At 27.8% G+C, this 20797-nt stretch overlaps 1 protein-coding gene across 4 annotated transcripts in view; it reads left to right on the plus strand.

Annotated features, from left to right (window-relative positions):
* Positions 1–20797, plus strand: part of LOC111620126 (rootletin-like) — a 53760-nt gene that overhangs the window by 17676 nt on the left and 15287 nt on the right. For all 4 annotated transcript variants that reach the window (XM_023361985.1, XM_023361986.1, XM_023361988.1 and 1 more), the window contains 11 exons: positions 1054–1223; positions 1308–1487; positions 2826–3022; positions 6399–6574; positions 12784–12969; positions 13193–13437; positions 13504–14079; positions 14217–14337; positions 14460–14623; positions 14689–14868; positions 17613–17753. In XM_023361985.1, the coding sequence (XP_023217753.1) occupies positions 1054–1223; positions 1308–1487; positions 2826–3022; positions 6399–6574; positions 12784–12969; positions 13193–13437; positions 13504–14079; positions 14217–14337; positions 14460–14623; positions 14689–14868; positions 17613–17753 (2336 nt within the window). The remainder of the gene's footprint in view (positions 1–1053; positions 1224–1307; positions 1488–2825; positions 3023–6398; positions 6575–12783; positions 12970–13192; positions 13438–13503; positions 14080–14216; positions 14338–14459; positions 14624–14688; positions 14869–17612; positions 17754–20797) is intronic.

Raw genomic sequence — 20797 nt, forward strand, 5'->3', positions numbered from 1 at the left:
CGTGTGCTGATCTTTGTAATTATAAATTGTGAATACATGTGACTAATATTATTTTCTTTTTTATTTCGTGCATGTTACAAGTTATAAATAAATATAAACAAACAACACTAACTCGATAACATTAAATCTAAATACCAAAATGATTAATTTACTGTGTTTTTGTTATTTATTACTCCTGTTTTTAGGTATTCGGTATTCGGCTGAATAGGCCGAATACCGAATAGTAACCGAATATTCGTTACATCACTAATGTATAACACAAATTGATGTTGATGTAGTCTAACAACAGATCTAATTCATCAGAAAATTAACATTTTCAGTCTTCTAAAATCTGCATCAGGTATAATACAAATTCAAAAAAATGAGCATTTGAAAGAATAGTGTCACAAATCAAATTCAAAACTTTCAAAAAGATGCACATGCACATGATTGATGAAATTAAATCATAATGCAGTAACATGCACCTTATTGCTTGTTTCAAATTTGATTTATGATGCTGTTCTTTTGAATACTCCTTTTTTGACTACATTGTTAGTGTCCTGTCCAGTTGTGGTGAGATAATAACTTTGTAACAAGTTGATATTTTTACACAAAATTAATTCAATATATGTAGGTACACTTTTTCAGAAAGATATATTTTTTTCTATTTTAGTATATTTTTTACTAAATTAGTATAATTAATTTCTGAAAAAAAGATTTATAATTTTTTTAAAATTTTCTGTTATATGAAAATTATAAAACAAAAATGATAAAAAGTTATAATTTAGCCACTCTTATATTTTATGATGATAATTGTATCACTTCTTTGACTATCTATTAGATTAAGAAACTTTCTTAACTATTTTTGTGAAGATTCATTATGCTAAGATTATTGTAATACTGCATACTATATATGAAGATAAAGATTTTTAAATTTTATTACTAAACTTGCAGTATGAAATATTTGCTAAACATTTGTATTATTATTCTTAAGTAGTTGAGATTTAATTATTAATATTTTAAATTAATTTGAAGAACTACACTTCTAATTGTATAATTTATTTGTCTTTGTAGTTCAAATAAAAAATATAAAAACGTTAAGAGAATCAGATTTAGAATCATTTGCTCGTCAAAAAGATAATTTAGTTCAAAAGCTTCAATCATTAGATACAGAATATCAGAGAGCATTACAAGAAGAACGTCATTCTCATAAACTAGATATTGATTTGCTCTCACAAGAAAAAGTAATGATAAATTTTTTAAAATATTTTTATTTAATATAATAGTCTTTAATATACTGAATTTTATAATATATTTATAATATAAAGGAATCCCAAAGAAACAGATTAGAATCAGCACATGAAGAACTTAAAAAGCAATTGCAACAAGAACATGAAGAATTAATAAATACACATCAAGAAGAAATAGCACAACTTAAGAAGAAAATAGTGTTACTTGAACAAGATTTCGAAGGAAAATTATTGCAGATTTTAGCACAGAAAAAGCAGGTGCTATTATTAATTTTTTTTAATTAACTTTTAAAATTTTTACTCTTTACACTAAATAAGCCTTATTGATGTGATCATGTGATAATTAACAATACATCAATTAAAATTGCTTTTCTGCATTATTTATATAGTATATATGTTACTGTGAATGACCGATATCTGGTGAATGTCAACATTCTCCAGTGAATGTCAGCATTCCCACAGTCGTTTTGTGTATGTACAAAATATTTGCTAAATATCATTATTTCTCACTTACATCGGAAAATGTCGACATTCAGCATGCACTGATGGTGAATGTTGAATAAAAGTATTTTTATTACATTAAGACAAAAATGCAACTTTCTAATATGTCAAAATAGAGAAAGCTTAAGTAACAGCACATGTAAATAAACTGTTGAACCTAAAACAAACAGTACATTCTAAATCATTAAAGAAAATAATACAATAATAAAGTTACACATAAATTGTGTGATTAACATTATACAATCTTATTTATTGCAACAAGTTAAACTGTTATGGCACTTTGAATTGCACAAAAGTCCCTTGCTTTTACAACTGCATTTATTTGTGGAACACTTCTTTTTGCAATGACAGCATGTATAGCCTTGCCCTCCACTTTTCAAATTAGCTGCAGCTGCTTCTCTCAGTGATATTTCTTGAGAAGAAATCTCATCTATGGAAAGTAACTTTTCTTTACAAATTATGAACTCATTATGGGTATAAAGCTGCTTGAGGGTACCATTTTTGTTTGTTAATTTATAAAAGTTGAAGTCTTCTAATCCAACAACAACCACCAATACATTTCGGGCATCTGTACGGCCATGGTCGACATCAGGGGCTTGTATTCATACGGTATCACCAATTTGAACAGAAGGAAATAGCGAAGAATTTGGTGATAGACTAATTGCCTCTGTCAACATCGGTTTCTCGGATGTCGTTTCGATCTCCACCAAAGCTTATCTGTGTTTGTCGACATACACCAGCGATTGTTCGAATGTATAATAATATAACCAAATATTCAGTCTTTCACCAACGTATTTTGTATGTGTCGACATTCTCTAATTTCAGTCTTTCACAGTAACATATATAAGCACACGTGATAAATGTATATTTGTTTTTAAATTTATATACTTGTCAATAATTAATTATTGAAAATTTATAAAATGAATAGTTATAATAAATATAACAATGCCTAAATTGTAATAATTGTAAATATTTCCAGCCATTACAATATATAAAATACATTTAATATATTTTGTTTTACTGTTTTGCCATAAATTGAAATATTTATATTATTATAAATAAGTTAAAATAATAAATTAATATATATAATTTTAGGTTGAAACTGAAATATCTAAGGAGAAAAATGCATTATTACAAAATATAAAACAGCTTAAACTTAAAATTCATGAATCACAAGAGAAATATGACAAATTAAAAAAAGAAACGGAATCTATATTTGAAGAGCAACAATTGACAATAGAAGATTGTAATCTGAATCTTAGTAAAGTGAAAAATGAGTTAGGATATGAGATGTAAGATCATTTTTATTTATATTTTTTTATAATTAACTGAAAAATGTAATTATAATTGAATCTGCTTAATACATATTATGCAATTTCACTACTCATTTTATACAGAAAATTCTCTCATAATTTTACCATTCAGTTTTTGACAACATGCAGCCATTTTCTTTCTAAGAATTTTAAACTGAACTGAGAAAAACATTTTGTACTGATCTTGAGACACACTGATTTTGTACTGTAAATTACACTATTATCTATCATAGGACTTGAGATAGGCATGCATGGTGTCCAAATCAATAAATATCTAACTACTGATTACCTATACTCTAGTGCAATTGCATTTAGAAATTGCATAGCAGAAGCAAATGTAGTCTAATACAATGTTTGTATCTATACCTTGTATGGGCATGTATGTCTTCATATCTCAATTTGATTGTAACTGCATAAAGCGTTGAACAAGAACATTGTCATAGTGCTCTTGTATCTATTTTTAGTCTCTTAATCTATTTTGCAAATAAAATAAGTAATGATGATAATTTGTTTTATAACAAGTAAAAAATTATTACATTAGGCTAATTATTTTTCTTTCACCAGCAATTATTATTAGTTGAAGAAAACTAATTAATATAATAACGGATTTTATTTTATACAGTATCTCAATTTTCCTGAAAAATACATGATGTCCATGTATTTTTCAGGAAAATTGAGATACTGTATAAAATAAAATCCGTTATTATATTAATTAGTTTTCTTCAACTAATAATAATTGCTGGTGAAAGAAAAATAATTAGCCTAATGTAATAATTTTTTACTTGTTATAAAACAAATTATCATCATTACTTATTTTACATGTTAAATTTCCTTAGATTTTTACATAAGGAATTCTCAGATGCATGTTTTGTTTGTGTATTTTTATTGGATTCTCACTCAAAATACAAGTACAGGTATCTCTCATTTAATTCATCCTTGTTTAATACAGATTTACTATGATGTGGTTGATTGCTGAATAGAATTTATATGTTTAATCACTTAATACAGTAATCAACATTTTCAAATGGAATTAATAAGTTTAGCACAGTGGTTCCCAATTAGTGGTACACGTACCCCCAGGGGTACGCGAAATTGCATGAAGGGGTACGCACGGCAATTTAAAATCGGCCGATTTAAAATTTAAATGCATGAGATGAAGCAAATAAAAAAAATAATGGGTGGACCGTCAAAAATTTGGAAATTTATAACATGATGTCGAATGCACAAATTCATTTATTTATAACTAAAAAATATTTGCTACCATTTTGCACAACATACCTCTGCGAGAGAGGATTTTCGGCCATGACAAACATGAAAACTAAACATCGTCACCGACTTTGACTCGAAGATGACTTGAGACTGAAGCTGACCAAAAAGCAACCAGATTTTACAAAGTTGTGCAAAGAAAATTGTGCACATTTGTCGCATTAAAATCAAATAACCTTATGTTATTTTCATTATTATTAGAATTGTATTTTAAAGGTAATAAATGTAAAAAAACTTATTCTATTTATCACTAGCTGTCTAACCACAGCTTCTCCCGCATTATATCGAATTTTCTCGTGAGAATAAGATATTTTCTCGCAGTAAAAATGTAGACTATTTCCATCTCCAACATGTAAGCTATCTCTGTGCCCAATTTTATTTAAAACTGTTCAGCGGTTTAGACGTGAAAAGGTAACAGACAGACAGAATTACCTTCGAATTTATAATATTAGTATGAATTAATATGAATTTCTGCTATAAGGGGTACACGAGTTTGAGCTCTTTCTTGAAGTGGTACGCAGGAAAAACTAATTGGGAACCACTGGTTTAGCATATTTTTCTAGAAGCTAAAAATTTGTTTTTAGTAAGTTATCACTTTCTCAGGACAACAGGATCATGATAGAACTTTCTCAAAAAGAAAAACTTCAAGATATGGAATGAAATGCTTTTCTTCAAGAATAAGAAAAATAATAACCACGAAGGTTACTGAGAGTACGTTCATAAAGTTGAACGAGTTAAATGAGAATGATGTCATCATTATTCTTATTTTGTTAGACTTTTCGACTAATTCATTTATAACTAAATGGCTGTTTCTAAAATCAAAGATATGAATATTGCTAGTGCAGCCTTATTCGAAATATTTTTCTTAGATTGCTTCGGGTGGACAGTTATTATCATTTCACCTTTTAATTAGCAATTTAAACACTCGAGTAGATTTAGAAACATTGATATCATTGGGTGCCATTTTCCTAATGAAGTGAACTAACTATTTCCTTAATGAATTTCATTAGAGTTTTGATCAATTCATTACTAACATGTTTAACTTGTTCAACTTTACGAACATACCCTGAATATTAGAGTTTTAGAAGCTTTTCCATTTTATAACAAATGTGTGAACATTTTAGAAGCATGTGACAAATATTTTTTTTTTTTTTGAGATTTGTTACAATAAAAAGAAGTTGTGACAATTTAATGAACTCCTGTAAACAAATTTTACAAATAAAGAAGAAATAGACAAATTAATGTTAAAAAAAAAGACATATAGTATCTGTTCTAAATTAATGAATGTTTTAAATAAGAGTCAATTTTTTTTTCTTTTTGAAGAAGGAAATCATTATTCTGTGGAACAAATATTAGTTTAAAAAATTAAGCAGGTAGCACAAAAATAGCATTTTCCCATTTAATGCAGAAATTTAATTATAGTTCACCACATTAAACGAGTGACACCTGTATACTCCTACAAAAATATGCATTTTGATTTAAGCCTACTTCTCTTTTGTTTTTCAGAGTTTCAAAATCCACAAAAATTGTTATAATTGCTTAATACTGCTATAAAACTGCTTAATACTTTAATATGAACTGCATCATAACATATTTTAAGTAAAATAATTACTTATATTGAAACCATTTTTTGGGATGCAGTATTATTAACAAAACAAAAACTGAAGTGGGTCACACAAATGCTGGCTGAGCTGAAAATTTGACTTGGCTGCTCTAAACAATCAATATATAAATTTTCCTATTTAAGAAAAAATATTTATTATATATTTAACTTTCACCTGATTCTTTTTGATTATATTATAGTGTACTACAATTCTAGAGCTAATTTATCTTGAATAAAGTGAACAAGATACAATATACAAAAAAGAATTTTCATTCTATCAAGTTATAAACTTCAAAATTTTATACAAATTCAACTTGTTGATATAATTTTTTATGAAAGGTATGTTGTATTTTAAAAGATCTTTAAATGTGTACTAAGCAGATTTTACTATAATTATTTAATTTTATAATAAATTATAAATACTTGTTAGTGTTAAATACTTGACTTTTTATGGAATAATTTATTATTTATTTTTTAATATTTCAGGGATATGTTGAGTAAAAAGATGAGAGATTTGGAAATTCAATTAGCAGATGTTCAGAATCAGAGAGATACAGCCTTTGATAATGTTACTAAATTAAAAATCCAATTAAAGGCTTTAGATGAAACAAAAAACATGTTATCCCAAGAATTGAATGAAGTATATCAAACACTTAAAGAAGGTAAGAAATTTTGAGATATCAAATTTTATCCTTTATAAATATATACAGCCCAAATTATTTAAAGATCAAACACTAATGCCAGATTAAATATTGGGCTAGAACTTGACTAATTAATTTTATAGATCCTACATAATTTGAATTAAAGGTAGGCAGTTAAGTTAAATATGGTGTCATCTTGGATTAAATTTAATAATTATATTAATTTTGAATTAAAAGGAATAATTTAGACTATTCTGAAAAATATAGTCCTACTGCTGGTTGATCTTTTCTTCAAAAACAGTCTAAATAATTTCATTTTATTTAAAATTAATATAATTATTAAATTTAATACAAGATGGCAGCTTAATCACCATTACATATTATCTATGAAATTAATTAGTCAAATTTTAGCCTTATAGTTAATTTGGCATTATCATTTGATCTAAATAATTCTTTTCATTGATTCTTTGTTGATATTTATTTTAAATTAAATTCTTATTCAAAATAAAAGAAAAGTTTAATGTTATTTATTAAAAAATTAGAATTGATTATATTCAGAACCAACAAATTTTAATTGCTTATTCTTCAACTTAGTAGATTCATATAGTTTTATGATTAAGTATTTTGTGATTACTCCTTCAAGAAAATGTAATTTAATTTTTTGAAAGAAAATGTTCAAATTTAAATAATTCTAAATAGTAAACTTATCAGAAGTTTAACTCTAGAACACCAGATCTGGATATACAAACATACATACTGTATGGATATACAAACATACATTCTTAAATGTTCAATTTTATGTCATATTCATTATATAATTTTCAAAATATCATCATTGTGTGAAATGGATAGTCACACTTAAATATGGTGTCTATACAGTATATTAATTTGAAATAGCCCATTGATTGCATCAAAATAACATTGGTTGATTTTTATTGATATAAGTGGGAGTTTTATCTTTTTTCATGGGAAGGAGCATGAACATTAGAAGACAGATCAACTTTCCTTTTTTTCACAAGCAAAATTTCATTAAAATGTAAACTGATACAAATACATAGAGTTTACAGACAATGTAATTCTTGACACATAAATACAATTTACAGTTGCAGAGACATTTATGTGCCTATGAATTGAGATAACTCCTAACATAAACACTCGAAGAACTGTTAATGTTAGAAGCTGAACCCAAAGATCTGTTCCATATTCTGATTCAGCATAGTTGGATTATTATTGCATTCTGAAAGTGAATAACAACATCCATTCACTTCTCTCCAAAATGATTCAAACTAGATGACATTATTATTATTATTTTTTCCCCCATTGAGAAATGATTTAGGAGGGGTAAGAGGATTTAACTTAATTAATGAGGACAGAAATTTTTATCTTAGTTGGTTGCTTGAATTTAAATTCTCAGGATCAGTTTGGATGGAGTAGTAAGAGGACTTTCTTGAGACTGCAAGAAAACTTCTTTCTTTCTTTCTTTTTTTTTTCTCAAAGGTCTTCCATTGGTACCTCCTTCAAACCTGCTTTTATGGACAGTCAATTCACTTCACTATTTGGTTGGATTCTCAAATGCTTACCCAAAAGTCTCTTGTCTGGGAAGTTCTCACATCTGCTCTTTCTCTTTTTCTAAAGTTATATTTTTATTGTTTGAATTTCAGCCAGGAGTGTTTAATTTCTGTTACTAGACAAAAATTAATCGTTTTAAATATATGTAACAATTAGACATATATATGATTTTGCAGTTTATAGTCTTCATCTCTTGTGACATAGTTAGTTAATATTTCTAAACAATTTTCATTTGGTTTGATTCTTAAACACTTTAAATGGCTTTTATGGACAAACAAACCAAGTTATCTGATTCAAATTTCTTGATGTTTCTTGAATATCAATGAAATTGCAAAGACTGATCTCACATAACAGATCTAAGTTCAGATTTAATCCTCATAAATTTTTACATATTTATATATATAATCGAGATGGGTTGATAATAATAATAATAATAAGCGCAGAGCCCAAACGGTTAGGAGTTAAAAGTTGAAATTTGGTACACAGTTAGGGTACGTCAGGAGAATGCACACTAAGAAGGGATTTTTCGAAATTCCTCCCCACGGGAGAAGGACAGGATTAAGGCTTAACACTTCCATCAACAATGGAAGTGTTAAGCCTTAAGTTATATTCCCAATTCTTGCATTCTGTAAAAATAAGTAAGGTTGACTGTAACATAATAATCTTAATCTTTGCTATCGTTACTTTTGCCCGAGCAATGCCGGGCCTACCTGCTAGTAATTGGATAAAACTTCATTCTAATTTATTTTCCATCTTAGTCAGTTTTAATTTTAATTTCCCCAGTATTAATTTTTCTAATTTTAAAATTGACAAAATTAGTCTTTGCTTTATAAATTATTCACAATGACTGATAATACACATTAATAGTAAAGATAGATGAAATTGAACTGATAAAGTTATTGTATTGCTTTTTAGATAAATTTTTTTTTTTATTAGAGAAATTTGAAAAATTCAAATAATAAAATATTCAGTCAATTGCAGAGACAGAGTTTATGTTAAACAATGTTTAACAGCAGAATGGTCTCTAGATGTTGGCTGGCTGAACCACGGTTTAATTAAAATGCATTGCAAAGACGATGATTGTCTATTTCTGAACACCTTCTAAAACAAACTTTGGCAAAACATTGGCTTTTCTTTGCCATTACTCCCATTTTAGGAGTCGCTCGGCCAATCAGGTTATTCATTTGTGATGTCAGAAAAGGTTACCAGTTATATTCTGAAAGCTTCCGGAACATAAAATCTTAAGGCTGTCAACAATCATTGTTTGGCAGTTAATGACAATCCTTTTCCACTTTGATATTTAATTTCATCGCCAACATGGTTTAAAATATGAACAAATCCATATTTGGGAAATTTAAAAATCTATTCTGAAGAGGAATTTCAAGGAATTATTTTGACATTGTATTACTGTCAAAATGAATAATTTTAAATATTTTATTATTACTATTACATTCTTTTATTTTCTATAAAAAGATTTTGGTAATTATTAAAATTGTCTTGTTTGTTTAACAGAATGTTCTGACTAGGGATTAACAACAATGCATTAACGTTTTATAACCGACATGATACTCTAATTGTAAATAAATGCATCTGATTTAAATTAATTATAGTTTTAAGTCTTCACCCATTTGAATATCAGAATTGGAACATTTAAAACAAATTTAAAGTATTTAAGTTTGTTATTTTTACTCCAAGCAATTAATTAATGAATAATTTTGTCGATTTGTACCATTTACAACATTTATCAAAGTAACGATATCCATTTTTATCTAAACTTTCCACGAACAAAACTACCACTCAAATAAAAAACCCTCTAAACCTGCTGTCGCGTGAGTCTGGAAAGTAGGTCAAATTACCAGTTTCTAATTGCTGTCTAAACTATGGCAAGTGAGAAATGCCGTCTCTGCAATGAAATTTTTCTGAACCATGGTGTACACGATCTGTAAACTGCTGTTGGCATCTAAATGTTATCTTAGCAATCGGCCCATTGCGTTTCTTTTGTTCAATGCAGTGTTTTCATATACAAAAATTTTAAATTAAAAAAAAATTAACTTCATAATAGCATATAAACATATTTTATTTAGAAAATATTATAAAGTAATATATAATTTTGTAATAATCTGTATTTCAGGGCTAATTGAATGAGTTGCATTTTAAACTACAGAGTAACTATAAAATAAATTTAACCTTGTCATAAGTCTAAAGAATAAGCTATGCTTATTGCACAAGATACTTTGATTGGTAGATATTGATTGGTAGATAGCTAAAAATTGTTATAGAACAGTTATATTATTAAGATGGAAGAACAAAGAGTTAGTAAGAAAACGCATAGGGCAAATTAGAGTACCAAAGAAAAACACTTATAGATTTGGCTGAAACCATCTACAATATTTGAATATTCTATTTCATGATGAGAAATAATAAATTATTATGTTATGTGAAATATGATTCATTTATTTTCTGACAGTAAATTTTGCTACTTGCCATTGCTATAATACTTGAAATTTTTAAATGCTAAATAACATTTTATGACCTGTTTTTTTCTTTTGGATGTTCTATCAGGAATAGATAAATTTTCTGTGAATAGTCTAAATAAAGATCATCCACAATGGAATAAGAATTGATGTCATTCATCTTATTTTTTGCTGATTAGATAAAATAAACTGACCAATTTTGGGTGGTTAAAACACCGAAAATTGGCCAGTTAACTTAGCCAGCAGTTTATTCCAAAGATTTACTTTTATGCAATGCATCAAAAGTAATTCTGTAGATTAAAACTTGTGCAACTGGTCTTTAATCATGTAAAATAAAGACCATGTTATGAAATCAAAATGACATTTTTTAAAACACTGAAAATATCGGACAAACAAAAATCATATTATTATATAATATTCTGTTAATCTGAAATGCAGTTTTATAAAAATCAGCAATGATTTGCTTAACTTTCTTGGCACATTTGGTTTTTAACTATTACAAAATAGCAAAATGCATAATTTTGAGGGTAGGGATGGGTTTTATAAAAAATTGCAAATGCTAATGAGTAAAATTGTTATTAAGTCTGACCTTACTGGAGAAACACACAACCCCCTTTATCTTCTCACCCAGTCAACCTTTAATCACTAAAATTTAATAGCATCAATCTTGCTAATAAACAACCCCCCCCCCGAAAAATTTCAGAAATTTTCGACAAAAAGCACAGGAGTTATTAAGCGTCAAAGAGGGTGAACAAAATTGTGCCCCCCACACTAACATCCATATATACAAAAAGAAACCCCTGAATTTTTTGCATTTCTCGATGTTTTAAGATATCCTGAATCCAAAAATGTAAAAATCTTGGGGGGTTCATATTTTGACTGATTGCCATACTTTCCCTCTATTATATATAACAACCAGGGAAGTAAAAATTATGTAAAATTTACTGTAGTTGGATTAAATCATTATTATATACAGTGGGTGATCGGTTAACGAACAAATCGGATAACGAACACTTTCGCGAAAGATTTTTATGATTGGACAACGAACACATGATCGGATAACAAACACTTCACTGAACAGACATAAAAAGAAGCGACGAAAATAGCAAATACCGACTGATTTTCCTTTGTTTTCAGGTAACTTTTTGGAGCGTGGGAGACCTCAACGTCGACGCTCAACCTGATAATATACTGATTATATAGTATCCTCAAACTTTGAAATACTCCCTTGTAATTCCAACCTTTTATTTTTCTGACAAACAATTCTTTTATAGTATTCGTGAGACTGCCGGGCGGGCACTCATTAAGTTTTGTGTCTGTTTTTATTTTCGAAAGGTGAGAGTATAATAGCAAAGGTGGGCAGATGTCTGATGTCTGTTGTTGCTGGGCAGTATGGCTTGAACAGGTCTACAGTAGGCCGCAGTTCAATCTTATCTAAGAAAGATACTGTATTATCAAGAAGACTCAAGCAGCTAAAGGAGTAACAAAAATCACATCTGAGAAATAAAGAACAATGAAGAGCTCATAATGGAACCTGAAACGGATCTGACGACAGAAGAACGTCAAGAACTCTTGAATAGAGAACACCAAGAAACTCGGCAAGATATGTTTTATTCTGAAAAAGAGGATTAATGCCGATATCTGCTATTAATTAAAGATCTTTTGAAGAAATGGGGGATGTCAGATCAACGGTCTTAGAATGGCATACAAACCAGGTTGAGGTTAATAGGCTTGGGGATCTCTACAATTACAATGCTATTAATTACTTCTGAAAAATCCCGAAGAAGAGAGAAAAGCAATCGACATTAGACAGATTATTTAACCCCCACAAACAAAAAACCATAACTAATAAAAATGCACATCTGTGTATACATATAAATAAACGTAGTAAGAAAGTATATATTTTTTATTTTGGGATGTCTCCAGAACGAATTAATCAAATTCCCATACAAACCTATGGTAAATTCATAATCGGTTAACGAACAATTCGGATAGCAAACAAAGTCTTGGAACGGATTATGTTAGTTAACCGATCACCCACTGTATATTTTAAAATAAAATCAATTACAATGTAATGAGAATATGCTGATCAATTAATTGAAAATTATTTTTATTCAAATTAATAGAAATTTGATTAAATATACATATTATAAAATAATTGTTTTTTTTCATAAATATTTTTAACAGTGGGAATACAGAAGGACAGGATATATAGAGAAGTTACTGATTTAAGAAAAAGTATTAATTTTGAAAAAGCTGAGAAAGAAACATTGAAAAACAATACTGAAGAATTAAGAAATAAATTAAAAAATATAGAATTACAGAAGGTTCAATATATTCGTATGTCAGAAGAATTGAAACAGAAATGTGAAAGTATGTTTTTTTTCTTTCACTTTTGAACATACTGTATAATAAAGTCCATAAATTAATATTTTTAAAGTTATTGATTTCAGATAAATGTATTGTATTTAAAATAAATTTTCTATTGAAATTAGAAGCCCCAAATCCAAAATTTATAAATAAATATACTTAATAATGTTGAAATATTTTAATAATTTTAGAAAACAGCAAATGTTTCTATTTTAATTAATTTTAGTTTTGGAAGAAAGTAAATTATCAATAAGTAGAGAGTATGAAGTATTGCAAAATACAGTGCATAATACAGAAAAGTTGAAGATGGAGTATGAAAGACAAATACAATCTTTACAACATGAAGTTATGAATCTTGAAATCTCATTAAAGGAAAGATATGATGAATTAGAAGAAATAAAACTTCAACAAAAAACAGATGAACAACAGACTATCGATCAACAACAAGAAATTATAAGTTTGAAAAAAAAGGCAAGTGTTTTTCATAACAAATAAAAAATATTAAAAAATATAATTTTTGTTTTTTACTTTATTTAGATAATGGAATCGGAGGCAAGTCGTGAGGCTTTAAATAAAGAATTATCAAATGTGCAGCAAAAACTGAGAGACTGTCAACATTCATTAAAAATTCAGCAAGAAAATCATAAAGCATCATTGCAGTCAAGTCTTAATATGGAATATACCTTAAAAGGACAAAAATCTAGTTTAGAAAAATTAGTAACAGAAGCTGGAAATGAATTAGCACAATTACGTTTAAAATTAAATATGACAGAAGGAAAAATAATTGCTCAAGATACACAATTAAGAAAGTTAGAAGGATCAAAAAAAGACACAGAAATTAAGCTGAATAATTTATATTCAGTAATACGTTCAACTCTTGGTCTTGGTTTGGAAGGAAGTTTTATATTTTCTCATTTATCTGGAAGTCCTCGACATACTTCTCCTGAAAAAGATGAAATTTCACAAAAGCAACTTACTTCATCTAAAGAACATATTTCAAAATTATTCTCTCCTCTGCATAATACTTGGAGTTCTGCAGATAATGATAATGAATTAATAAAATGTGCTTTACAGGATATTTTACAAAAATTGCAAGATTCAGAAAAAGAAAAAGTGAGAACTCAAATAATTCAAATATTAATAATAATGAATTACAGATAATTTTTTATCATCATTGATTTAAACGATTCCATTTATTAATGTAAATTAGAAAGAAGTTTTTATTTTTATATAAATAAATTATTTTTCAGGAAAACTGGAGATCTCAGACTTCTCATCAACAACATCAATTAGATGAAGTGAAATCAGAGTATAATAGCACATTATGTCAATTACAGCAATATCAAAAAATAGTAAATGAATTAGAAAATGGTAATACTTATATTTATTACATTTAGAAGATATTAATAGTTAATTTATTTATAATTTAAATTTATAAAATATTATCTGATAAAACTATTTGTATATTTATTAATGTAAATATTTTATTGCAGAAAAAAAACACGCAGAAAATCAGTTTTTATCTGCCCAGAGTACTATTCAACAAAATGAAGAAACAATTCAAAAACTATTAAGAGAACAGAAAAACTTAACAGAAAAAATCTTTTCAATTGAGCATAATATTGAACGTCTTCATAATGAAAAAATACAGTTACAGGTATAAATTTTAAAATATACATCAATCTTTAAAATAAAAATAATATTTTTATTTTAATCAAACAGGAAAAAGTTTCTCATTTAAAACAATCCCTGAAAAAATGTAATCAAGAAAAGCAAATGGAAACAGAAGCAAAAGAACTTGCTGAGAGTAAAACCAATCAGTTAGAACTCAGTTTGCAATTATTAGAAAATCAAAAGCAAAAACAAGAGAAGAATTTGAAAGATAAAGAAATTGAAAATGCAGTAAATATTGTTATTATTATATAAAAGTTAAAAATTTGATAGAATTCATGTATTTATTCATATATTTTTCATCCAAATCATAAAATTGATTTTTTAATAATGAATAATTGTTGTTTTAAACTCTAAATTTGGCATGACTAATCTCTTTTTAAACCTTAATATTTTTTTTCTATTAGCATTTCTGATACTAAGAATATGCTTAACAGTAACTCAAAACTAATTATCTCTGAAATTCATATATGTTAATATTTATCTCATAGATTTGCTGTCATATTATAATGTGTAATTGTAGATTTTAAATGAAAAACTTTATATTTCATATATAGTAAAATACAGAGCCAAACTGATAATTGTTTTTTTTACTTTTGATACTGTGATATCATATTTTAGGAAATTTGGTAATTACATTTACAAATACAAATTTAAAAAATTTGATTTAATTACATATTAATGATTTCATAATTATGATATATTGTTTTATTGACTATACTGCTTTAATATTAAGTAAGTTTTATGTTTTCTTATTCTGTATTCCATCATATATTATTATGTAGGTAAAAAAAGTAACCTTTTAAGTTTCATAGTCAATTTTTTTTATAATGTCTGTATATTACTCTGCAGTTTTTGATTTTTTTTTTTTATTTAAGATTTTAATGAAAGTACGAGGGGCATGCAGAAAATAAAGCATGTTTGTGCATAGCACTCTGTGCAGATAAATTACCACCATCATATCAAGGTCAATTTTTTCTCTGTGTTAGCTTAGCACCTGTAGAGTTTCGATAACAGCAGGCATATTGTTATTATTTTGTCAAGGGTTAAAATGTGTACAAAAATCAAAAATGCCATCAAGTGTGAAGTGTTATTTGTTTTCTAAATGCAAAGTTTGCCCTATAGAAATTCATAAACAAATCATGAAAGTGTATGGTGATCACATTTTCTCAGACTTGCTTCATTCATAATGGTGTTTAATGTTTAATCAAGGAAGGTAATGTGCAACCAAAGAAATACTATGACAAGTGTTTTAATCATAATGGTGACTATGTAGAAAAGTAACTGGCCTTGTACTAATGACTTAATAAGACATTTTTTCTGTCATTACTATTTTTTTACTTTTTACAGCCAAATGTTCTTTACTTTCTGGACACTCCTTGTACAATTATCTAAAAAACATTAACAAAATTTTGTGTAAAATATACATAATGCTTTAAAATTGTATGAGCATCTAAAATAGAAAAGTGAAGAACTATGTAATGCATAATAAAATAAGTGACAACAGACAATGATCGTGTAGTTAATATTCAAATGAAAATGGTTATACTTTAAAACAAACATCATAAAATCCAACTTTTTAATTGTGATATATCCAACTTTAAACATTTGGAAAAATTGGAAATCTATAAGCCTGCTAAGAATGGCAACCAAAAATTAGGACTTGGAGATCCTGTTATGGAATTCCTTAATATATTGGATTGATAGGTTTGACAGCTTCTATTTGTATCTTTAATGTAACTTTGGTTTGTGGAATCCCAGTTTATTTTCAGGTTTTATTTTTTTTATTTGGTTGATGGTTAATCTATTTGTTGCTTGAATGCATATTAATTTAATGGAGCCTAGACTACAGCTGATTAGGAGCTTATATTTTTGAGGCAGTGTTAATAAAGCCTCTTCTGTGTGGCTTACAGTATTGCATTCAATTTCAAAATTTGATTGATTGATTTTGATAAAACTTTTCCGTTTTCCATTAATTGCTATGAGGAATCCAAAAGTGTAATGAGGGTCCATTTAAATGTAAAAAATAGGGGTCCAAGACTTCATTTTCGATACACAATGGAGTCAGTGGCAATGTCTGTGCTCCCTAATGCAATTGAGTATGCCTAATGGAATTTGAAGGAGAAAAATGAACAAAATACAAGAAGAAAGCAATTAATGATAATTGTTTTGTTCTTAGATCACCTCCCTGTATCGGCCAGTAGGTACAAGCAGGGTTGTAGAAAGGCAGGGGCAGATGGGATAACTGCCCAGGATGCCAAAAATCCAAAATTGTTTCATGGGCAAACTAATGAATTCATAGAAAACTGCCACACACAAGTATGAAAAATTATATTATGAAATATAATATGGATTATATTAATTTATAATAAGTGATTTTATAATTTTTAAATTTGTAACAAACTAATGAAAGGCTTATCCAAAAGGTGCCATACTTAAGTTTGCACCTGGTACCAAATGCTCTAGCCATGTATATAGGTATAAGGATAGACTCTTTTGTAGAGGTAAATGCAAGATTCACCTGTCCATGACTGTCAGATACAAGGATCATCTTTTTTGTACCTAACAAGTGCAAGGATAGCTTCTTTCTTTTTGGCTCTGCCTCAATTCTATCACAATATGATAAAGTTGTGCAATGTCGTAAAATTGGCACAAGTTATTCAGTGGATGTTTTAAAGCAACTAATAGTATAGTTGTTCTATCAATTTGAAATTTTGACTGACTTGATGGTATACAGATGTAAAAACATCAAAGTTCCAAACCAAAAGTAGAATAGGAACATTTTAAAAGCCTGAAGAAGGCTGCTCAATACAGCCAAAAACATTTGCCTGAAATAAAAATAGATTGTGCTGGAATTTGTGGTGTTTATTTAGTTTGATAGTGATCAAGTTTGTTGTCACTCATTTCATTACTATAATTCTATTATATTATTGATTTTTTACTCATATAAATGGTAATTAGCAAAATTTAAACAGGCTCTTCATCAGCAAGTTAATGGTTTAATTGAAAAATTGCAAAATCTTCAAGAGAAAAATGCATCATTACAACTTACCATAGAGAAATTAAATTTAGCATTACAAAAGTCATCAGAAAATGAAAAAGAATTAAAAGCAAAGGTATAATTTTTTAATTTTTAAAAATATATTAATGTAATTCTAACTACAATGGTGTTTAAAATATGAAAGTGATGCAGTTTTATTAACCCTTTCTTTACCACCGGCGTAAAAATACGCTGGAGCGTACACCGTAATTTTTAATGCTAATGTTTAATTAAACATAAAAAATACTTTAAACTGAAAAAAAACGAAAAAAATGCGTTAATTTTGAAGAAAAAGCTTCAAACTTTATTTTCCTTTGTCTCGTCTTTCTGTGAAATATAACACCGATGAGTTATTGTTTACACAGCTGGGTGACCTTGAACACAGCTGGAGTCGGATTTCCCGGGGCATTCTCATAAACGTCTCGGGAGGACAAGGGTTTAAAGTAGGGTGAAGGTGAATTAATCGTATATTTTTAAATGTTTTTAAAAAATTGAAATTTTAATTGCGATTTCCGACCCCCCTAATTAATTAAATTAATATAAAATAAAATATATTAATTAAAAAAATTAAAAAACTATCGGAGGTCGTTTTTGACATCAAAAAGCAGCTTTTAATAACTTTACCGAAAAAAAATCCGTGCGCTACAACTTAGGAACCATGAAATAAATTTGATAAAAAACTCCCATTGAAAAACAATTGAGCCTTAACAAAGGCTCATTAAAATCGCGATAAAATTTTTTCGCGCGGACAAAAAATTCTGAAAAAATTTGGGGACCTAAAAAACATTTTAAAAATTCAAAAAAAAAAAAAAATTTTGGGAAAGGGCCGAAAGTACCGAGTTTTATGAAACTCTATGGAACTTGCCCGAGGTTTTTCGGGATGTTGATTTTAAAGGGTTAACCTTTATCCACTGAAAATTATTATTATAGTAGTATAATAATAATTTTGTATGTTATAAAAGTTACTTAAAAAGAAAGTGAATACAATTATAAATAGGACTATTAATGTTCATTTAGTGAAATACAGTGATACCCCGAACTTACACAATAGGTGGGACCGAACGATAACCGCGTAACTCGAATTCACGTAAGTCGGGGTATAATTTCGCAATTCGTGTAAAATCCAAGTCAGATGTATGTAAACTAATAAATGTTCTCGTTAATCTCATCTCGTCTTTTGATCCGTTCACGTTTACAAGAAATCACCACATAGAGTCTGTCAAGTCTCTGTAGATATAACAAACACAGAAATAAATAACACAAAATATATTGTAGCTATGTGTCAATTCTGCACGACACGTCCAAACATGTAAGCTAAACAATAGTGTGGGAGGAGTTAGTAATCACGAGTTGCGTGGCGGTCAAACAAAAGACGAATCGAGGAGATTTGAAAATTGCGTAACTCCGGGTTCGCGTAAGTCGGGGTATTACTGTAATTAATTAAAGAAGTAAAAACTACAAAAAAATCAAATTCAGCAATACAAGTTTTTGGAAGAAATTTACTTCTCAAAAATGACAATGAAGAAAATGTTGCAAATAATTACAATTAAGGATACTATAATACACTTCTTGTCTAGGTTGAAATATTAACTATAAGCTATTATTATCTATATTGTTGGTATCCTTAATTGTGTTGTTATTTATTAACAATAAAAGAATTGTACAATGTTATGACTGATATTTTGTCAGTCTTTTGCTTTGATGACAACACTGATGCATGGACAAAATGAAATTTCTGTTGTAGTCTAGTGAAAAGTTGTGGTACCAGACATTTGTGAGTGTGACACTTCTTATCTGCAACAGATATGCCAATTTTGTTCCATCAGTTTTCAGTAGGGTTCAGGTCTGGACTGTTCCCTGATCATGTGAGCATCCTAAAAGACTGCTATAAAATTCAATTTTATGAAGAGATATAACAAAACAGAACTGTGTTTAGGAAAAATTTAGTGATATTTACCTTTTTAGCTCTTTGATATGGAGCAGAGTCATCTTCAAAAATGTAAAGATAATCTTTAAAACTATGAGACAATTCTTCAAGAAATAGATATGTTTGTTATTCAGGATTTATTTCCATATGCTAGGCAAGTTGATCCAAATCCTAACAGTTGATTACTTGATTCTTTTCTTTATTATGACAAGTCATACAGTTTTTTTTTTTTCTGAAAAATTATTTTAAAAAGTTTAAGAAAGACACCAACTTTTTCATTATCTTATAATTTTTTAAAAAGAAAACCATATTTTTATGACAATTTAACATTGAAATAATAAATGTATGAAAAAATATGAAATGATGATAAAACTTTTTAAAATCTAGTTTATTAATTTACAAATTTCCCATTTTACTCATTAAATAGTGTAATTTCTTATTTCTTGTCACAATTTCTTGTGAAAATCAAAACCCACTTTTCAAAAGTGGTTTGGTAACTGAAACTGCTTCATCCTTACTAAAAGCACCTAACATTGTAAGTAGGCAGCAATGTAACAAGTGACTGAAGTGATTTAAAAGTGGAAACTTAATAGTAGTTTCAAACAAAAGATTCCATGGTTTGGCTGATTTTCCCAATTAGACATTAATTATCTAATTGAAGTAATGGAATAGCCAAGACACAATTCCATTTTTTATGGATATGGCTGTAATATTATTTTTTATATCACAAATTTCAACAGGACTGCTTTAATTTTTCCTGAACCTTGTTTTTATGTGATCAAACATAGTCTGCACTTTTGGATATCATATTGGATTTCGATATTTTAAAATTTTCATTGTGTATGTAAATTTTACGTATAAAATTATGTGAATATAGTCTCCAAAACTCAACTCTCAATAACTTGTCATGTTATTAAAAATAATATAGAGGTAAAAGTTAGAGAATATGTAACTTAACTTATTTGGTCCTAGTGTTATCATTTTTCATTGCAACACTTGATAATAGTGATATTTCCATCATATATATCCATTTTTCTAAGGTGCCACTGTAAAATGTCAATTTTACAGTGGCACCTTAGAAAAATGGATATATTCTTTGTTAACATGTAGCCACTGATACTAACTCAAAAGTAGCCACTGAATAGGCAATATTTTTTTAAATTAAAATTTAAATACAAATAAAAATAATCACT

The sequence above is a fragment of the Centruroides sculpturatus genome, unplaced genomic scaffold (genome assembly GCF_000671375.1).
Source record: "Centruroides sculpturatus isolate CEXI.00-Female unplaced genomic scaffold, Cexi_2.0 scaffold109, whole genome shotgun sequence".
NCBI lineage: Eukaryota > Metazoa > Arthropoda > Arachnida > Scorpiones > Buthidae > Centruroides > Centruroides sculpturatus.